Source organism: Lissotriton helveticus, chromosome 1_1, assembly GCF_964261635.1.
Source record: "Lissotriton helveticus chromosome 1_1, aLisHel1.1, whole genome shotgun sequence".
Taxonomy (NCBI): domain Eukaryota; kingdom Metazoa; phylum Chordata; class Amphibia; order Caudata; family Salamandridae; genus Lissotriton; species Lissotriton helveticus.
Genome location: NC_136057.1, coordinates 736277189 through 736300092, shown reverse-complemented (window position 1 = coordinate 736300092; position 22904 = coordinate 736277189). Strand labels below are relative to the sequence as shown.

At 44.4% G+C, this 22904-nt stretch overlaps 1 protein-coding gene across 3 annotated transcripts in view; it reads right to left on the bottom strand.

The window, feature by feature from the left end:
• LOC144816539 (uncharacterized) overlaps positions 1-22904 on the bottom strand; it is a 1138385-nt gene that overhangs the window by 886730 nt on the left and 228751 nt on the right. For all 3 annotated transcript variants that reach the window (XM_078674268.1, XM_078674269.1, XM_078674271.1), the window contains exon 7: positions 7767-7874. In XM_078674268.1, coding sequence (XP_078530394.1) covers positions 7767-7874 — 108 coding nt within the window. The remainder of the gene's footprint in view (positions 1-7766; positions 7875-22904) is intronic.

The following is a 22904-nucleotide window of genomic DNA, read 5'->3' as shown; positions in this document are numbered from 1 at the left end:
GAACTGATTTCTACTGACTTGGCCACAGCACCTGATGGTGAAACTGAGGGCCCTGTGACCGCCTCCATGCCTCCTTTCCTTGGAGTGCACTGATTGGGACTGTGGTAGGTGCACTACCTAGGCTTGGGCCTTCCTGCCCTCACCAGGTCCCGTGCCTGGCCCCACGCCTGGCATACATAACATAATCAGTGGCAGCGACCTCCCTGGGGCCTATAAAAACTGGATTGCTGGGGGGCAGGTTTCTGGGGGCTTCGGCCAGCTACCCTCATGGGGCGCACTTCCACGGAACCTCTTTGCAGCCCTGGATCCTCTTTGCACCAGATACCCCTGTGCTCTCTCTCTTTGGCCCCACTGCTTTGGGAGCGGATGCTTTCGCACCCCCCCTCCCCTCAGACCCACCCAAACGCCATGTTTGGACATATTTGGCTCTTTTTCTCCCACTTACTGTGCACTGTGTGTTGGTTGGCAGATTATTTGGAGAGGCTGCTGTGTACTTCCCCCTGGTCCTTCAGCTCCTTGGCAAACTAGCAGGGGGAGAGGGTTACAGCAGCTGGTGCCTGGTGGTTATGTGGTGGAGTGGTGCAGCCCACAGGTGCCATACTAGGCTAACAGCTTGACAACGGGTTCTACGTCGTCTTTTGGTGGTCCTGATTCAGCCCACCGGGATCCTGAGTACTGTTTGTCCACCCTCTTTGCTGGCTGGCACTTGGCCATGGCCTTACGCATCTGCCTGCTGCTGACCACTATTCTGGCACACGCTGGACTGTGCTGGTGAACACGCCCTACATATAGCAGCACTTGTGGGTTTAAAGGCAGGAGAGAAAAGGGGGTACCTTATTGCTCTTCCCACCTTGCTACAGAACTAGCACACCTCACCGTCATGCCACATTCTAAATCTGCAAAAGACAATCCTGTGAAGTCTCTCTTGAACAAGGCTTCCTCTGCGGACTCGCTGCCTCCCCCTAGGCAGCGGGGACGGAGTCTACATCTTCTGCTCCTATTACACAGGCCTACATGGACCGCTTTCTGCAGGATATCCACTCAGACATCCGCTCACTGAAAGATGAGTTTAAATCCTGCCTTCGTGCCATCCTGAGGGATGTCACTGATATAGGAGAGCGCGTTGATGATCTTGAACGTATGGTTGATGCCAGGTCCGAAGATCAGGTTTGGTGGCGAGTAACGGTTATTGACTAGCAAAACACTGACTTGCAAACGAAACAGGAAGATTCTGAAAATGGGAGCCACCGTAACAATAGCCGCATCCCTAGGGCGCCTAGGGGCGTAGAGGGCAGCAACATCTTATTCAGAAGATTTGTGGAGGTGACGACACCTCCCCGCCAGTTCTGGATAGGGCACACCGAGTGGCTTCTGCCTTGGGGTCGCATGGATGTGGTATCGGACATTTTGACACGAGTGCACTTCTTTATAGAGAAGGAGGCGGTACATAGAGCATCTAGGGGCAAGTTCGACTTAGTATTCCGGGGACAAACTGATCAACTCAATCAGGATCTCTCCCCATCACATTGTAAAAGCGGTGTGGTTTCAAGCCTGTTACCAACAAGCTCCGAGTAACCAGGGAATACGCGGTCAATGGGGCCACCCCTTTGCTCATTTAGGGCAACGCTGCTCATTGCATTCACTGACTGAGGCGAAACCTTTATTGGGGATCCTTGTTGATTGCCAGGATCAAGATGCCTCCCCCTCCGGGGGGAGATCTCTTGTTCAGCTGGACTACGGTGATACCTCTACACCCCGACAAGCGTCAGGCGGAGACGTTCTCACATTAAACCATGCAAGACATTATCCATCCCTTCTGTAACCTTGAAAAAGGATGCCTCCCCTGCCCAATCCGCTACAGGCTCCCTCTGATTACAGATGCCTTGCTGCCATGCCCCGGGCTGTTAATGAAGATGTTGTTCCTTTCACGCCTCCTCTTATTGATGGTGGCGCTGGGCCTCTGGCCTCAGAGAGACTCCTCAGCTACACTACCTATTGTTGACTCTGATCTCCATCCAATGGACGTCCCCGTCAACTTCTTCCCCAGAAGAGTGACTCCTCTGCAGGGTCTGGAGTGCTCCTGTGCCGGTCTCCACAAGATGTGGAAGTCAATGCTGGGCCTTGTTGGTCCATTATTCCTTTCTTGCTTGCTAATGTTTTTCTTTCAAGTCAACCTGTCCTGCTGGCGGGGTCCACTGGGTATTAAAGTCGTCACTTTATGAATCGGGGGTGGTGGGTGATGTCCTGGTGTTCGCCCTACAGTTCTGCGCCTTCAACTTCTTGATGGTTCTCAGGGTTATTTGCCCGATTTGACCTCCCTCTTTGCAGCTTCTCTGTGGGGATGGGTTGGGTGGCGGTGTCGGATTCCCTTCTTTCCTATGCAATGTATTATTTAACGTGCCGCTCTTACCCATATGGGGTAAATATGCACATCCTCCTTGGCTGTGCTGGGAGACACCAAATTGCTATCTCTGAATATGAGGAGCCTTAACTCCCCAAACTAATGTTAGCAAATGTGGCAATACATACTGCAGCATGACTTCAATGTTATCCTCCTACAGGAGACTCATTTGCTCGGGGTAGACCGCCACCGCATGGCATATCCAAAACAATAAGATGCCCGGGTGGGTATCCTTTGTAAAGTGGGCTTTTACACATTTGTAACTAAGGTGATTCGGGATGGGGAGAGTCGATACCTGGCCCTACATTTTCTATGGCGACGGTGGAGGTTCACATTACTCAATATGTTCGCAAGACATGTATCTTAGACACAACTAGAGCAGTTAGAGGGGGTAAAAGGTGACACCATTGTCTGTGGGGACTTTATTCAGGTCTGGGATCCCATTCTAGATCACTGCAGGACTATTTTCCTAAACACTGGGGCACGTCATCACGCCTAAAGCAGGACATCGGGAACCTGGGTTTAATTAACGTGTGGCGCTTTAAACACTCGGAAATGTGGGATTACTCCTTTTTACTGACACGTCCACGCGTTATACTCCCACATAGACTATGTCTTGATTACTCACTCCCTCCTTCGTCACCTAGACACAGTGGAGCTCTCTTACATTTCTATCTCTGACCATGCACACCTAGTATTGTCATGGAAGTATTCCACCTTGCCCCTAGCAGCCGGCTGTGCTAGCACCTGCCCCACACCTCCTTTGTGACCCAGTAGATATGGCCAAGATATGCAAGGGCATCACAGACTATTTTTCTCTAAACGCGTTACCGGAGACCCCTCTCCATACTTTGTGGGATGGACTCAAGGCCACAATTTGGAGCACAATCACCTCCATTGCCATAGTGTGGGGACGGGAAGCTAGACTGGTAGTAGCCAGCTTAACAGCAGACATTTAAAAAGCTTGAGCACTTGGACTATGGCACTCCCTCCCATTGTACCAAGTGCCAACTAGCCGTGCTACGTAGCCAACTGCAAGCACATCGGACAGGAAAGGCTGAATGTACTTTCTTGGTGCTGAAACATAGCTATTATTAGGGGGACAACAAGGTGGGTACACTTTTATCTCGCTGACTTCGCCATAAGCGGACCAAGACCCACATTGCTCAGATGGGCAAATGCGGAACATGACAAGTTTGAGGCTGTCCATGATTAGTATCAAATGTTGTACTCCCTGGAAGAGTACCCTGCCCTGATTGAGACATATTTAAACGCTTGTGAGTGGGAACCTTTGCACCCAGCCACGCAGAACCCCTTGAAGAACACATTTCTCCGGAGGAACTATGCACTGCTATCTGGGCACTACTCCTGGTTTAAAAGCCCAGGCCCGATGGTCTTCGGATCTCATTTTATAGGTTTTTTTTGCCTCATCTACAGGACCATCTTTCATGGGTATTTAATTAGTTCCTGCAAGACAAGGGCCTTATGCCCACAACGGCTACCGCCGAAATCTCTCTCATACCCAAAGCAGGAAAGGACCACACCTTGCGCTCTTCTTATAGCCCCATAGCCCCTCTGAACACAGATGCCAAGCTTTTTACCAAAATATTAGCCTCTGGACTTGAACTCTATCTCCCAGGCCTTATCAAGCCAGACCAAGTGGGTTTTACCTGCCATAGACAGGGAGCAGACAACGTCCGCCGCATAGCACACTTGGTAGAAAAGTTGCACCGCTATGATATTCCTGCATGCCTTCTCTCGCTGGATGCGGAGAAGGCCTTTGACAGGGTTAACTGCCCTTCCTCCGGGTGGTGCTGGATAAAATAGGGTTGGGCACGGGTTTGATCTCCAAGACAATGGTCTCCTATGTGGTGCCCTTGGCCAACATCCGTGTCAATGAACAAATCACGAGACCTGTAACCATCTTTCGAGGAATGTGTCAGGGTGCCCCTTTTGGCCCTTACTATTTGCTCTTGACATTAGCCTCTTTCCCTTACGATCCGCAACACAGACTCAGTGAAGGGCATTCTTTTCGATGGCCAGCTACACAAGATTAGTCTGTTTGCGGATGACCTCCTCCTTACGCTCTCTCAACCCGATGTCTCACTTCTAGGCGTGGTGGCCTTCTTACAGGCATATGAGGTAGTGTCTTGCTTCAACATCAATTTGGGCAAATCATGGACGCTTAATTTAACTATCCCTAGGCAGGCCCTCCTGTCTCTGAAATGCCTTGCACCATTTCAGTGGTCACAAGATGGCATTGAATATCTGGGCCTTACTATTACTTCTACGCTCTCCTCCTGGTCCCGAACTAATTGGCCTCATCTTGGCCGCTCCATCTTGGTAGATTTTCAGAGGTGGAAACACCTCCACATCTCCTGGCTAGGGCGTGTGAATGTTATAAAAATGAACATGCCCCTGTGGGTCCTCTACCTCTTCCAGACCCTGCCTTCGCCCATCCCACAGGACGACATCCTGAGATTACAACAAGACATTCAAGCCTTCATATGGAAGGCTAAGCAGCCCGGTGGCTAACGCGCGGTTAATGCTTCCACTTGACAGGGGTGGCTTACCATGTTGCAATCTTCTTGAATACTACTGGGCAGCACATCTGCATTACACCTTCAAGTGGGGGGTTCGGAAGAGGGAGAAGCATTGGTTCCATATGGACTGAGCAGTGGTGTGTTGACCATTCTGGGACGTGACTTGGCTGCCGAAACATGTCAAACTGCAGAGGGCATACATTGCCACCCCCACCAAGATGGTCCTTGATATTTGGGAAATGGTGGCGCTTAAGAGGGGGCTCACCACATTTCCTTCCCCAAATACACCTATCGCTCATAACCCAGACTTCCCCTGGTGCTCTCGCCCCATTCCTTCCACAGGTAGAGCGCCAGTGACTGTCGGACCCTCCCTGATCACTTTACGGGTGATACCATTAAGTCTTTTGACTAGTGTAAGGTGGACTACCGGCTCCCAGATACAACGCGGCTTGAATATTCCCAACAGCGGCACTGGGAGTTGTACCCCTCGGACCACCCTGTGGTCATCCATCCCTACACTTCCTCTGAGAAGCTCGGACAGGCCTTAGCTGTCTCAAGAGGTCTCATAACTAACACCCACCTTGCGCTCCAACAATCCTCATCGACATGACGCCCAAGCAATGGGAAACACTGTGGGGGGGACATATCTAAAACCAACCGTAGTCTCTCCCTCTGAGAAACGGCTTATAAAGTAGTGTTTCAATGATATTATACACTGGCCAGTCTCTCCAATATCTATCCGGGTACCTCCCCTCTGCGCTGACGATGTCAAGAGGTGGTGGAAGATTTTTTCCATATTGGGTGGACTTGCAGAGTATGTCAAAAACACAAAGAGAGAAAGGGATATGCACAATCCTGAGGGGGATACTCCTAGTCCCCTTGAAGATAGATAAATAAACAAAAATGAGGAGTATACCCGTGAGACAGTGCACTGTCTTCGTGGTAATTCTTAGGAAGCAAAAAGCACAGCAAAGGAAAATCTCCTTTCTGTAGAAGACCCCTCACTCACCAACCTAGTTGGTGACATGCTTCATCATCCGGGTCCCACCCGAATAGCCAAGTGCCATTCGGGTGTGCTGCGACAACTGATTACAGTGGAGCTGGTTATTTTTTTGTGTGAAAAAGGTGAGAAACAAAGTGTAATTTTAAAATTGGCCAGATATAACCTGCTAAAAATGTTTTATTCTGGGGCAACTGGACAATATTAAAAAGAGTTATTTTAGATGCCGTGCCAGGTTAGATTGACCCTCAGCATCCTCCAGTGAAATAAAGTGCAATAAATTGGTCTACATTTGTTAACCTTTGCTCGTAATTCTAAGGTTTTCGTCAGGACCAGTGAAAGAAACCCGGGCGGGTGTACACACGCTAAGGTGTACCAAGCCCTTGGTCACTAAAACCTATCCATGTACTCAAGGTAGGATATCCTTTCGTCTCATTCGTAGAAAGCAAATATTTAGAATGCAGTATTAGCGTGCCTCATGGGAGTCGCTGTGTGGCTTTGTACACAATTGCGTGGAGCTGCTCACCGACTGCTGCGCCTAATCTCAGGACCCGCCGCCACTCCCTGCAGGAGTAATCATCACATACTGGAAGGATATACTGGGCCACATTAAGGGCATAGACAGCTACCCGCTTCCTTCCTCTTGTCTCATGGTTGCGCTGGGTATTCAACCCCCAGCCTTAACCGCAATGACCCATGCAGATTGGAAGCTTATTAGTTATTTTCTTCTAGCAGTGCGTCAACTCATTGCACTCACGTTGAAACAGGCAAACCCTCCCTCAATGGCTCAACGGTTTACCCGCATGTTGCACATCCTAGCGATGCAACAGCTGTCCCATAATTTAACCAAGACAGAGACGAAATTCCAATGGGTTTGGGGGCCCTTGATCCATTATCTTACCTATATAGAGTTTATTTCCTCAACCCCACGAAGCTTAGAATGCTCTAGCTCTTCGAATGATACAGCTTTTAGTATCTTGCCTGAATGTAACAATCACTATTAGATGAATGAGAACACTACCCTTTTCCACAGCGCAATAGCGCCACGCCTGGGCATGCCACCCCCACTCCACACCCCCAGAACCAACCCCCCACTGCTGGCTCTGAACTGTAATTGTGATGTTTGTTTTTTGTTTTTCTTAAAATCGCTCTCTCAGCTATGGGCTGTCATATTGTGTATACAGGCATTATACCATGACTGCATTTGATATTGCTTCCTCGCTACTTAGTCGCAGTAGCAGACACTCTGCTAACCCAACAGGAGTGTGCGTGATACCGGAGTACAGTTTTTTGCATTGTTGTGTGCATGTTCTACTATTTTGCTATACGACAACTAGGGTTTGAGTCGGGGATTGGAGTCCTTCATTGGAGTGGACTTGTACACTTTAAAGCTTCCTATTCTCCCAGAAGACTTGGGCACTTATGTTGGAATGCTGCACACGATCTTAGATGTACTATTACTCCAGTGTACCTGTCTGATGAAGGCCCTTTTATTTTCAACTGCATTTATATTGTAATGTTGTTTTGGAAACATTCAATAAACAGAACTTGAGCAAAAAAAACAAAACCATGTTTAAATCCCATTTAGGATTTTGTGAAGGAACGGTAGGAAAGACTCTTTCAAACCTTTCTGGGACCCATATTGTTCAGTCAAAACCAAGCACACACAACCCAGCACACTTTAGAAAAGAGAGAACAGAATTGAGGAATGAATACAACAGGTTCAGACATCTACTTCAAATTTAAGTACGAAAGAGTAAAAGGAAACCCTTAAAATAAAAAATCCTTTGTTATTGACTCATGTATCTTCAATGACACTTACCTCTTATAGTCTGTGAATGTACTGACACAAAGCCTATTTGTTTTATCCCATATTTTAACAGTGTTGTCATCACTGCAAGATGAAATAAGTCTTCCATCAGGTGAAAATCTAACAAGAAATTACAAAAGTGCAGGTAGATTTTTTAGAATTTGATTTTATATAATTCCTACAAGCAGTTTTGAACAAACCTGAAACATCAACATGACACCAGTTCATGGATGGGGGGGGGGGGGGAGTTCGGGGTTGGAAGTGGGGGAGGGGGGATGTGCGTGTGTGTGTGCAGATATGTACATACATATGAAATCAGGATTTTACTATTAGAGTCTCAAACAGGTTAATTGGATTGTGGGTAGTAAAATAAAGTATTAGTTGAGCTCATCCTGCAACAATTCTCCTTCCGTTCCTAGCAAATGACTGAATTGTATCTTCATACAGAAATTTAGATCTCTCTATATCACTCTCTCTAAGAAAACAAAGGTTACAGGGATGTTAGGTTAAGATTTTACACACACAAAACCACAGAAATTCAGCAGTTATAGTTATCTCAAGTACCTATAACTTGTGCCCTAAGTTACTTGAGATGACTATAACTATAACTGCTGAATTTCTATGGGTGTGTGTCCCTAGGTTCCAACAGCCCAGATATAACAAATATTTTTGTACCTTTATTTCTCAAAAACTACAAAATGGACTCACGCCAAAAAAAAAACAAGCATTGAAAATGCAATTGATTTCGCATTTGTTTGAGTTAGAGCTATTGGCATTGTAAATGGCAATGTTTATTACCTATGTGTTATAGAGTGCATGTTTGTGGGGTGTAGTAGAATTATGTGTGTTGGATTGGACTAGTTAGTTGTGGAATTGTGTGACGTGGAATTGTATGGAGTTGATTTGTGTAGTGAAATTATGTGGCATGGTGTGGAGTAGAATTATGTGGATAGTATTTACGTGGTATCAAGTGTACTGGAATAATGTGGAGTGGGATTGTGTGTTATAGAGTGTAATTATGTGGAATGTTATTTGTGTTGTGTAACTGTGTTCTTGAGTTGTAATATGTGGTTTGGTATTGAATTATGTGGAGTTGAATTGTGTGGGGTGGAACTGTATAGATAGCTTTGCATTTTTAGTGACAAAAAAACGAACAAATAGGTAGGAGCTAAGCTCCAGATTTGTATGTTTGACTTCTAAGAAATTCACTTAGGGAATCAGTGGCTCCACCACGAGGCCCTGTGCGCCCGTGTAAATATGCAACTGATTTGTGAATCTTGGTACACTTTCAAGAAGAAAAAAACACTTTTCAGACCTACACAGGCACTCAAACCCATTTACAGACCCACAAAGGCAGTCACACACCCACTCACAGACCTACGCAGGCATTCACACACCCACTCACAGAGCTATGCATACACTCACATAGGCACTCGCACACCCATGCACACACATATGTAGGTATTCACACACCGACTCATAGGCCCATGCAGGCACTCACAGACCCACATAGGCACTCACTGACCCACTCACAGACCCATTCAGGCACTCATAGCCCCACTCGCATACCCAAGCAAGCACTCACACACCCACTCAGAGCTATGCAGCCACTCATAGACCCACTGAGAGAAGCATGCAGGCAGTCAAACATCCATTTACAAACCTACTCAGGCACTCACACACTTACTGACACACCCACATTCACAGACCCACACAGCCACTCACAGAGCCACACAGGAAGTCTCACACCCATTCACAGACCCACACACCCACTCATGGACCCACATAGCCACTCTCACACTAAGACCCACATAGCCACTCACAAACACACTTACAGACCCACAAAGGCACTCAAACATCCACTAGCTCATGCAGGCACTGACAGACCCATTCACAGACCTACTAAGGGACTCAAAGACCCATTCACAGACCCATACAGGCACTCAGAGACCCACTCACTCCCCCCCCCCATATCCACTCACACACCTAATCTCACAACCACTCACAGACCCACACAGATACTCATACACCCATAGTCTCTCACACACCCACAAAAAACACTCACACACCCACTCACAGACAAATGCCGCCACTCACATACCCACAACACCACTCACACACCTACAAACTGACCCATACAGCCACTTACACACCTACTTACAGACCCCTACAGAAATCACACACCCACTCACTGACCAATACAGCCACTCACACATCCATTCACAGACCCACACAGGCAGCCTCACACCCACTCAGAGCCTCACTCACACACCCAGAAGGCCACTAACAGACCCACACAGGCAGCATCACACCCACTCAAAGAGCCAGTCGCACACCCACTCACAGACCTGCACAGACACTCACTAACCCACACAGGCACTCACACTCCCAAACAGCCACTCACACATCCACCCACAGATGCATACAGCCACTCATACACCCACATAACCACTCACAGACCCACTCAGATGCATACTATGACTCACACCCACTTACAGACCCATAGTCACTCACACACCCACTCACTGACCCATGCAGCCACTAACACCCACTCACAGACCCACACAGCCACTGAAAAACCCACACACCCACACACAAACCCATACAGTCACTCAAAAACCCACTCACAGACCCATACAGGCAGTGTCACACCCACTCACATACCCACATAGCCACTTACACACCCACTCAGACCCACACAGACACTCTCACACTCACTTACAGACCCAAATAGATACTCACAAATGCACTCACAGACTCACACAGGCACTCACACACCCACTCACTCACATACCCATGCAGGCACTGACAGACCCATTCACAGACCTACAGAGGTACCCACATACCCATACAGGCACTCAGAAACCCACTCACACACCCACATAGGCACTCACACATATACTCACACACCCATACAGAAACTCTCTGATCCACTCACAGACCCAGAGACACACAAACCCACTCAGAAACCCATACAGTCACTCACACATCCACTCAAACATCCACAAAACCACTCACATAACCACTCACATACACATACAGCCACGCATATGCCCACTTACAGACCCATACAGTCACTCTCACAACTACTCATTGACCCATAAAGCAGTCACACATCCACTCACAGACCCACCATACTGCCACTCACAAACCCACTCATACCCACACCCACACAGCTACTCACACACTCACTCACAGACGCATCCAGTCACTCACTGGCCCACAACACTACTCCCCCACCCTCAACCCTATTCATACATCCACTCACACACCCACCTAGTCACTGACCCATACGGCTACTCATACACCCACTCACAGACCCATTCAGCCACTCACACACCCTCTCACAGACCCATACAGCCACTCACACACCCAATCACCAACCTATAGAGCCACATACACACACACACACACACACGTTCAAAGGTTACAAGCTACAGTTAGGAAATACAATTAAAAAAACATAGAAATTCATTAAAAAAAACAAATGTTACACAGACAGTATAGTTAGGAAATAACATTAAAAAACATAGAAATTCACTGAAAAAAACTAAGGACGTCATAGTTCGGCTCAGATTTCACATGCACTAAACCATAGAAATTCAGCAGTTATAGTTACTTCAGCTAACTATAAATTACGCCCCCGCAATGCACTGTATATGAACTCACATATTACATCACTAATGACATGGTCAATTACATTACTGATGCCATCTCAAATAACATCACCGATGACATCATCCAGTGAGTGCAAGTGTTTTGTGCCAGTTTGTTTTATTTAAATATAGATATTAAGCTACTACAAAAGTTAAATTAGTATTCTTTTAAAAATATGTTATCTGAAAGCATGTGTGAGTGTCTGCAACTGTGTATAAGTGGGTAGCTGAATGGCTGTGCGAGTGGGTGTTTCAGTGGCTGTATGATCTGTCAGTGTTAGTGGCTGTAAAGGTTTCTTAGTGGGTGAGGGAGTGGCTCTGAGTGTGTACATGGGTGTCCAAGTGATTTTGTGGGTGTGTGCGTCATTGTATGGGCATGTGAATAGTTTTGTGAGTGGTTGTATGAGTGTGCTAGTGGCTGTGTAAATGTTGTACGGATGGGTGTGTGTGTGTTTGTGTGAGTGGATGTCACTTACCATGTCATGAGTGACATAATATGTGAGGTCAAAAGCAGTGCATTGCAGGGACAAAAGTTATAGTTAGCTCAGGTAACTATAACTTTGCTGAATCACCATGGTTTTTTAAATTCTATTCCCCAACTATAACATCCCTGTAACCTTTGTTTTTTCAGTACACACACACACACACACACGTTTATATATATATATATATATATATATATATATATATATATATATATATATATATATATATATATATATATATATATATTCAAACAAAGAGTTTTGCCCTCAGTGGAAGAAGCCACAAGAATGGTAAAATTTGGATCCATTTCTTTAAGGAGCAGCTGCAACAGGAGACGCAGAGAGAACAGTCACCATCTGTTCGTGTACAGCCAGACCGGTTTCGGGAGTCTATCCCTTCTTCAATGGCTCCTGCTTGGCAATGATGATGCAGTATGCACTCGTGATATTAAAGCCTGCCTTCAAGGGCGTGGTCAGATGAAATGGCCTTCTGGGTCCTGTAGTGCATACACCATGTTCCTCGTGTGAGTTCATCATTGTGGCAGTTAATAAAATTACGATTAAAACCCATGTGGGCTGGTGAGCCTGTGACTCTGGGTGTCCTCTTGTCTGTGGTCAGCTGCTTCTGGACACCACTCCCCCGTGTACTGATCGCACCGTTGGGCGCAATCACGGGTCCGCAGCAAGCGGCGGGCTTTGCTTCCGCGACTGGGCTCAGCCGCAAAATATTCAAACAAAGAGTTTTGCCCTCAGTGGAAGAAGCCACAAGAATGGTAAAATTTGGATCCATTTCTTTAAGGAGCAGCTGCAACAGGAGACGCAGAGAGAACAGTCACCATCTGTTCGTGTACAGCCAGACCGGTTTCGGGAGTCTATCCCTTCTTCAATGGCTCCTGCTTGGCAATGATGATGCAGTATGCACTCGTGATATTAAAGCCTGCCTTCAAGGGCGTGGTCAGATGAAATGGCCTTCTGGGTCCTGTAGTGCATACACCATGTTCCTCGTGTGAGTTCATCATTGTGGCAGTTAATAAAATTACGATTAAAACCCATGTGGGCTGGTGAGCCTGTGACTCTGGGTGTCCTCTTGTCTGTGGTCAGCTGCTTCTGGACACCACTCCCCCGTGTACTGATCGCACCGTTGGGCGCAATCACGGGTCCGCAGCAAGCGGCGGGCTTTGCTTCCGCGACTGGGCTCAGCCGCAAAATATTCAAACAAAGAGTTTTGCCCTCAGTGGAAGAAGCCACAAGAATGGTAAAATTTGGATCCATTTCTCCTAATTTGGCTTGCAGACACCGTCACCAAATAGCCCTACACACCCCGCGGATCAGCGGCGGATGGACCAGCCGTCCGCCGCTGGTCCCACCGCCATCCTAATCTGGCGGTGGGTGTTGTCGGTGACCGCAGCGGTTAATCCGCATCCTCCAGGCCGGCGGTGGCTTCTGCCGGCCCGGGGGATGCGGATTAACCGCCATCCTAATCGGCCCCAAAATAGGGCCTGAAACCTATGGTTTTTTAAGTGAATTTGCAAGGTTTTTTAAATGCTAATTCCTAACTATATAAGGCCTGAAACCTATGGTTTTTTCATTGAATTTCGAAGGTTTTTTAAATGACAATTTTTAAATGTATTAATTATTTTTTTTATACTGAATTACTACATTTTTGCAGGCAGGTGTTCAGAGGGCACGCCCCCTTTTTACAACGTTCTGCAGCACAACCCCTGGCGCGTTTGCAGAGGAGGAACTAATTCCCCTTGCATACTGGGAGTCCCTGGGGGGCAACTAGCCCACCAGGAGCCTCCAGTATGCGCCAGGGGGCTGCATTGCAGAGAGGTGTAATGAGGCCACACCCTTTTTTACACCTCTCTGCAGCGCAACCCCTGGCGTGTTTGCAAAATGGGAACTAATTCCCCTTGCATACTGGGGGTCCCTGGGGGCCAAGTAACCCACCAGGAGCCTCCAGTATGCGCCAAGGGGCTGCGTTGCTTTGCCCTGGGGGGCGGCGGTCCCCGGGGCAGTGTGGGGGGGATTGTGGACCCACCACACTTCTTTATCACTATGCCGCCATGATTTGGTCCCCCCGGGGGGTAATTTGTTTTTTTAAACAGACCAGGTTTTTTTTTTTTAAAGTGGGCTTTTTTTGTCCTTGTGGGACCACCTGGGCAGGCCTAGGGGGTCAGGGTGTATCTACCCTGCACCTTTTTTGTGTTCTTCATGTTTGTTTTTCTGCTTTCTTGTGCCTCGGTCTATCTACACGCACGCATTTACACATATATATGCATATATATATATATATATATATATATTCACTGAAAAAACCATAGGTTATAGACCATATATAGTTAGGAATTAGCATTTAAAAAACCTTATTTTACTCACACAAAACCAATGAAATTCCATATATAGTTAGTTGTACTAACTATATATCGCGCACCCGCAATCAACTGCTGATCATGTCACATATTACATCATTCATGACATGGTCAGTGACATCACTGATGACATCACTGATGACATCTCAAATGACATCACTGATGACATCACTGATGACATCTCAAATGACATCACTGATGACATCACTGATGACAACATCCAGTGACTGTATTTTTCTGTAAAGTTAAAATATGTCTTACATATTGAAGAATGAGTGGATGTATAAGTGTCTGGATGAAGGATTTAGTAGGTGCATGACTGACTGACTGTATGAGTGAGTGGTTAAATGTGTCTCATTGAGTGCATGGGTTAGTGACTAAACTGTCTTAATTTGTGCATCATTATGTCTGTTGTTCTGTAAACTGCTGCATGTGTTGATCAGTAGCTATATGAGTAACTATATGGGTTATTGATTGGTTGCCCAAGCATTTGTATGGGAAACTGGGAGTGTGTGTGGGTGGCTGGGAAGGTGTATGACTCTGTGCATAATGTATGGGTTCAAAAGTGCATGTGGAAACAGCTGTATGGGTGGTTGACTGTGTGCATGACTGTATTGGTGAGTGAATGGATATCTCAGTGCTACATGTCAAAGTAAGTACATATGTAAAACACAGTACATGTGAGAGTTGACATATATAAATAACTGTGCATAAGAGCCAGTGAATGTGTGAGTGGCTGTATGGATCATTGTGCTCTTGTATCCAGGATTGTATAAGTGAGTAAATATGTTTAGTATATGTTTGAATAAGTAAGGTGTGTTTAACTGTATAGTTAAGGAAATGGAGGTGTGATTGATTGTTTGCATGACTGACTAGGTGTGTGTGTAACTTCATGGATGAGTGACAATCTGCGAGTCTGTGTTTACACTGAGTGTATCTAAGGTTATATTAGAGTCTGAAGATGTTCATCGTATTATCACATGAATGATGTCATCAGTGATGTGATCAGTAATGTCAAATGAGATGTCATCAGTGATGTCATCAGTGATGTCATTTGAGATGTCATCAGTGATGTCATTTGAGATGTCATCAGTGATGTCATCAGTGATGTCATTTGAGATGTCATCAGTGATGTCATCAGTGATGTCACTGACCATGTCATGAATGATGTAATATGTGACATGATCAGCAGTGGATTGCGGGTGCGCGATATATAGTTAGTACAACTAACTATATATGGAATTTCATTGGTTTTGTGTGAGTAAAATAAGGTTTTTTAAATGCTAATTCCTAACTATATATGGTCTATAACCTATGGTTTTTTCAGTGAATTTTCAAGGTTTTGTAAATGCTAATTCCTAACTATATATGGTCTATAACCTATGGTTTTTTCAATGAATTTCATTGGTTTTTTAAAAGCTAATATCTATAGCTGTAAAATTTATTCTTCTTTAAATCCAAAAATATATTTTATATGTTTATTAATAATTTTTTTAAAATATTTTTTTTGTTTCGCTCCCGGTCCGCGAACCGGGAAGCTTCCCGTTAGCTCAATTTGATTCCGCGATCCGGTCCGCGAACCGGTAAGAAATCAACATAGTGACGGTATCGCGTTGCCGCGTAATGCGTCTTATGACGTACTGCGTTAGCGCACCCGGAAGTGTCCCGGGGCGCGGACCGAGGCGCGAAACGCAGCTCCCCGGAAGCGATCCGCGGCGCGAAAGCGCGACGTATCGCGTTGCCGCGAAATGCGTCTTGTGACGTATCGCGTTAGCGCACCCGGAAGTGTCCCGGGGCGCGGACCGGGGCGTGAAGCTTAGCGACCCGGAAGCTAACCGGGGCGCGTTCCGCAGCGCGTAACATGAGCGTGAGAGGTCATGTGACTTGTTAATAAAACTTTTCATTGGTTCATTTCACTTTTAGTTTCATAATTATGGAAGGCTAGGTCAGGTGACCTAAAAATAACACTTTTCATTGGTTGAGAAGTATTGTTTTTTCCAAATGATGAAAACCCCTCCTTCTTTCCTCACTCTGACTTTCATCATTGTGAGAGGAAGACCTATTTTGCTTGTTGGAAGACCTATTTTGCTTGTGTGAAAATGGCTTCATTGGTTGCTTCAGCTGGTGGACCCCCACCTCCACCTCCTCATGGGAAGAGAGGACCACCTCCCCAGGTGATTACCAACACTGAGGAGGAAGATGAAGAAATGGATGAGGAGGGAGAAGAACCACAATTCCTGGAAGAGTTGCCCCGGGTTTCCAGAAAGAAAGCCAGTTTCATCTGGCAGTTTTTTTCGATGCCTCGTGGACAAAAAAAAGTCAACGCGAGGTATGTCACCTGCCTCATATGCAAGGAACAATTGTCCAGAGGGACGGACAAAAAATACAGTTATGGTAATCACACCATGCATAGGCACATGACGAGGAAACATCCCCTAAATTACAGCCGGGCGGAATTAAGGGATATGCTGGACAATCCTAGACCAACTCCTGTGGCCAGACCAACAATACCGGTTTCTTTAACACCAGAGGAGGCACGGGAAACTGTGCCAAATATCCAAGAAAATTTTAGTCATATGATACATTTATGTATGCACTGTCGTGCATTATTAGCTTGTGGCAACATGAGCATCAATGCACTCAACCTTTCATATGAACACCATGATTGCCCTAACCGCCCCCAGTAATTTTTTTTTGCTCCTGTTGAGCCCTTTTCAACGCCTGTTTTTTGTTGTTTCCCCCCCCCCAAAAAAACCAAAAAAAATATAAAATCGTTCAAAAAATACAAAAAAACCAAAAAATGTTCAAAAAATAAAAAAAAATATAAAACAACAAAAATATTTAAAAAAAAGTTCTTTTCAGAACTACCTTCCCTTTCAAAAAAAATTGCTACAATGTTTAGCACTCTGACAAGCTCTATTTCTTTTGGTTCGCTCCCGGGTTAGCTTCCCGGTACGCGGACCGGGAGCTAACCAAAAAATTTTTTTTTTTTTTAAAAAGTGTAAGTATAAGGAAAGTAAACAGAGAGTGATGTTAAAAGAAAGACAGCTATAGGGAGTAAAGAAGAGATACTGTTTAATAGATCTATTTACCAAAGAAAAGACAGAAGAGGGTATAATTGTGAAAAACAAAATAGATAACGAAGTGAAAGAAAAAAAAAGAGAGTATAACATTAACAAAGAAGAGTTTCTTGGAGAATGTGAGTGAATGTTCAAAATAAGATTAAAATATGGGGAATAACAGAGAGAAAAAATAGAAAACAGAAAACAAAAAATAACAGAAAAAGATTAATTGAAACAGCAAAGAAATGTAAGTAACATAGAGCCATATCATCAACATAGGCAATAAAAGTTTTGCAGCTTTTATTGGCAGAAATGTGTCGCTAAAGCTGCTTTTGCGGCAGAAAACTGCCGCTAAAACCACTTTTTAACCAGTTTTCTGCCAATAAAAAGAGCAATAATTTTATTGGCTGTGTTCATAATATTCCCCTTAGTGTGCTTCAACTACACAGAGAAAGCATTATGAACAAGTAGTGATAGAGTGATCAGTCAAAGACACTAAGAGTAATAGAGACGGAGTGAGTGAACAAGAGTGAGGAACTATGAGAAGAGAGGGACTGAGAAAAAGAGTGGAAGGAGTTGAGTAAGTAGATAATAGAGAAAGGAATGAGGGAAGTAGCAAAGGCAGGAAACTGAGGGTTAAAGAAATGAAGCAGTGGAACTAATAGAAGTTCAATGTGATAGAAATGTAACGAAAAGAGTACAAAATATTTACCTTATAATTGTCGTTAAATTACTCACTTTTTGTTTTTATACTTTCAATCTGTGAAAGAGAGAACAAACATTTGAAAAATATTAAAACATGTATTTAAAAATTACAAAAGACAAGGGCAAAGATTGAAGGACAAACAGTTTTTCAACAACTTTGACACTTACAGAAGCTTCTGCTTCTCCAGGCCCCCTACACAGTCCTAAAGATATACATTTTAAACTAACAGTATCTTGATGCAGATGAAGTGAGGCCTATCTTAAAACATGGTGCATATTTTGCATTGCTGTTGTTTCAGAAAAGTGTCGCAAGACACTAAAATTTTAAATAATTGCTTCAGGATGCCAATAAGATGTCTACTATCCAGAGTTTTGTTTCAGGTGAGGCCTACTCAGGGTTGCAGATGAAATTTCGAGTTGTTGAAGAGAATAGAGGACATAATACATGTGAAGGTCTACCAATGAAGTGAGTCATGTCCACTGCACTCTTCAACAAAGTCCAAACCTCCTATGTTTCCCTGGACAGACCTAAACTTGATCTGCACAATGTGATTCGTAATGATAGGAAACACAGGTGATCTAATTGAAATACATGCAATTTATTTTGCTCATTTCTCAATCACATCACTTGCGTTTCCTTTGCTTAGGTATCTCATTGTGAAGATGTAGTCTAGCATATGAAAGAATACGCAGAAGTGCAGCACTGCATGCAACAACTTTGACACTTACAGAAGCCTCACCTTCTCCATGCCTCCTACACAGTTCTACATATACATCATAAATGCAAACAGTACAGAATTAATTATACATGTTAAATGGTTTATTTTTGCTGTTCTCAGAATGTATCAAAATTCACTAAAAACAGTGACTTGAAGGTATTCATCATGTAACAGCGGGGAAAAAAAAACACAATCAAAATGATTGTGTTTAAAAAACCCATACAACATCAGAAATCAAAATTCAGAACTCCTTAAAGTTAACTTACTTTCCATGACGTCCAAGGATGTCCTATGAACAGCTTACACTCTTTTGTGCTGTTATTACTTTCAGCCCGCCACTTTCTGAAAGAAAATCTCCATCGTTTTTAAAAACACGTTACATGCAATAAATGACTTCTTGCTCTCTACCACAATTTTCCTCAAGGCCAAATCTTGTCAGAGCCATTTATAACTCTTGGATTTCTTGTAAGCCAATCCCGTCATTTGGCATTTCCGCAACTTTCAGAATTAAAATGTTGAAGATCATTTTCACAATCCTGGAATAGTAATATCTTCCCCTTCTTGCTCAGTCATGTTCTACTTTTCCTATGACACTGATACAAGCAGACTTACACTACCTCTATGACTACTACAATTATTTAATTCTCTACATCACTTTTAATCACAAAGCAATGTAAAACAGTAGACAGCATTGCAGACTTACATTCCCTCTACTCCATGTTTTGATTGGCTGCTTCAATTAGTTTATAAAAAGATACAGTTTTTCTGAACTCATTCAAAGTGCACGTATTTCTCCATAATGTCCAGTCCTATGGTTAGAAGTTATGTCTCTGAACTACACTTATCCTCAAGGCCAAATTGTGTAGGAGCCATTAGAACTTCTTGAAATTCCACAGAGCACATTCCGAGATTATTTCCCTAAAATTTTGGTTTTAAAAACACCAGGTAAGAGTTTTTAAGGTCATACGGCAATTTTTTTTTGAAAATTAAAACAGAATCATTGCAGAATGACCAGCCATTTCTAGACTTTAAATAAGCTGTGTAATGTCCTGATGTTATTGAAGGGCCGTCATGATATATAATTGCTGCAGTTACAAAAGTCCTTCCTGATATTGACAACTGCGAAGCTACAAAATTTTTTATTAAAGTTGTCAATTTTGTTCCATCAGGCCTACATCGTTGGAACATTAAAATGACATACTGGCCATATGTTCGTATAAATAATGTGGACATCATTTCAGATTTACATTGGCTACACTCCATGTTGTGATCAGCTGCTTTTACTAGCTTATTAAAGGAGACTGATTTACTGTCTGGCAAAGTTAAATATATAAATCTTTCTGAGTCTACACTAGTAGTACTTGATACCATACAGTTCTCGCAGTCATGCTGCCATTGATAAGAAAGCCCAAACAGCTGATCTACATCTACACCTTCAGCATGTAATACATCAAGCATATACATTAAAAACTCCTGACAATCTTGCTGAATATTTTGAGAGAATTGTGTTTGGCCTGAACATCTGTCTAACAGATTTCGAATTTCAGACACACTTTCTATGTTTCTTCTATCAGTGGTACATTTCTCTAACACAGAATTTAACAAACTGCAAAATCTTTGATCAGAATTGACCACAATCTCTTCTTTTACATTTTTTAGAGAAAATAAAACATTAACCACTACATTAGCATAGCAGTTGACACCAGAACTGTTTTCAAACTGAAAACCAACAACATCTTCAACAGAATCCTTTTTGTTTCTGCTTGTAATTTTAGGTTCATTGACTTTTTGTCTTTTTGCTACAACCTCCCCAGTATTGTTCTCATTTCTTCGTTTCCGGCCTACCACACGTTTCTCAAACAAAGGATACTGAGGCAAATGTGGCGCATACTCTCTTCTTAACCTATTGTATTCCTTAACACAATCTAGATCCGCACAAATGTTTGTGACATCACACTCAATCAAGTACAATCCCGATAAAGTTCTAACTCGTGACAATGCCACATATGCCATACCCTCCTTGAACACAGAACTGCCAATATTCACCAATGCACTGTCTACACTTAAACCTTGCGATTTATGAATTGTCACCGCATATGCCAAGCAAACAGGAAACTGCTTACGGCGAACATATAAGTCTTTTACAAGCAAAAATCTAGCAGAACAACGAGCAATTAGCTGTACTTCCTCAATGCCATCAAATTTAATTTTTAAAAATTCAATTCCATCTCTATTTCTGTATTTCACAAAATCAACAACATTACCCATTGATCCATTTACCAGACCTCTTTCAACATGTAAATTCCTTCTTAAAATTATACGGCAGTTCAAGCACACATTCAGAGTCTTTTCAAAACCTGCAGTTTTAGATATACTCTTCTCTAATGAATCCAATTTTGTTTTCAGATTCTCAGACAAAATAATTGTTGATCCCATATGCTCTACTCTATCAATAGCTTCCAGTTTCACAATCTCTTGCTTTTCTAAATGCAACATTTTGTTGTTAAATTTGGCACATTCTGCAAGAGTTGGCATCAAACATATTCCAGATTTCTTCTCAGTAATTTTCTGAAAAATATTCTCAGGCACAACATCTTGTTCTGGATATAAATTTGACAGTAATCGTGCATGTAAAGCTTCTTTCCCATGCTCGGTCACTTTTCCAATTCTAACATCTTGTAGAATAGTCTTGTAAACTTCATCCTTCGCCTGACGCATATTTTCATGCAGTTCAGCATAATTGAAGTTTAACCATATATTGACGTTGCCAATGCTGCCTAGGCACTTCCTGGTATCTTCATGCGTGAGCATTTTGAACACAGGTTGCCCTTTCACTGGTGTCAGCTGCAGAAGATCTCCGAAAACAATGATGTGTTTGCCACCAAATAACACATCATACTCTGTTTTGAGAACTTCTTGCATCCTCAAATGCACAAAGGCAAGCATGACATTGGAAACCATGCTTACTTCGTCAATGATAAGAAGTTTCATTTTCCTCAAGATTCTTGAAACTTCAAAACAAGCATCTCCAGATAGCTTGTGATATTGTAATTTGTTGTCATGCTCCACTGGCAGCATCAGTAAACGATGTAAAGTAATCCCTTTAATGTTATGTGCTGCCAGTCCAGTTGGAGCGGTGACAACACAAGACAGCGATGACTCTGTCCTTTCCTGCAAATAGCATGAAATTGCTTTAATGAGGAAACTTTTTCCAGTTCCCGCTTCTCCACTCACGTACAGTCGGACAGGCTTCAACGACGTACATGAGCACTCTTTCTTGTCATGACTTAATCCATGATCAATTTGCATGGTAACTTCGTCATATATTTTCCTCTGCTCAACGTTGAGTTGTCTTTCCAACTCTTCTAAGTTAACCGCATCCTCCTGAGCATGTGCCATGGCTCTTTCCACTTCATTCATAGCAGTGGCAGCTTCATTTTCAATAACAGGTCCTCCTAGTGGATCCTGACTCAATGAAGCAGAACTCTGACTGTCCTGAGAACTGTCTCTGGCAATCTCGGCTGCAATCGTTGCTTCCTGCTCAATTTCCGCATTCAACATTTCTACATATTTGGGAAAAGCAGGACATTCTATGGTCTCCTTGGCGGCATTGAAAGAGTCTTCGTAACAGAGGAAATCTCCAAGCAGTTCCTCTTCTGCACGCCAAGGCTTGAAAAGTTGCGGGGGCGTGGCCACGGCGGAGAGCGGAATGGCCGCTCTTTGGTGAAGCTCCTCCAGGCGGGCTCCCGGCGGAGCGGAACACGGCATGAATCGTCCGCCTATCCTGTGGCAACTCACCTGCAGAGCCTCCTGATGGTGCCTGGAGTCTTTGGAGCCTTTGAACGCCGGCGGGAGCGACCTTGGCGGTGAGTGGGGCGAAGGGGATACGAGGCCTCCGGACCTCGGCGCCATCTTCCCCTTGGGACCGGTGCTCCGTGGGGACGCGGCTGGGGCCTCGCCCGCCGGGCCTTTGTTCCCTGCTGCGTCTGCGGAGCCTGCTGCCGAGCTTCCCTGCGTCCGAGCCCAGTCCCCGGTTGGGGCGCCCGCTTACTGTCGCGCTCCGGAGCCCTCGGCCTGTGGGCGCGCTGGGACCGGGGCCTCGATTGGCGGACTGGCGCGGAGACTCTCTGGGCGGCCGGCGGGAGTGCTTG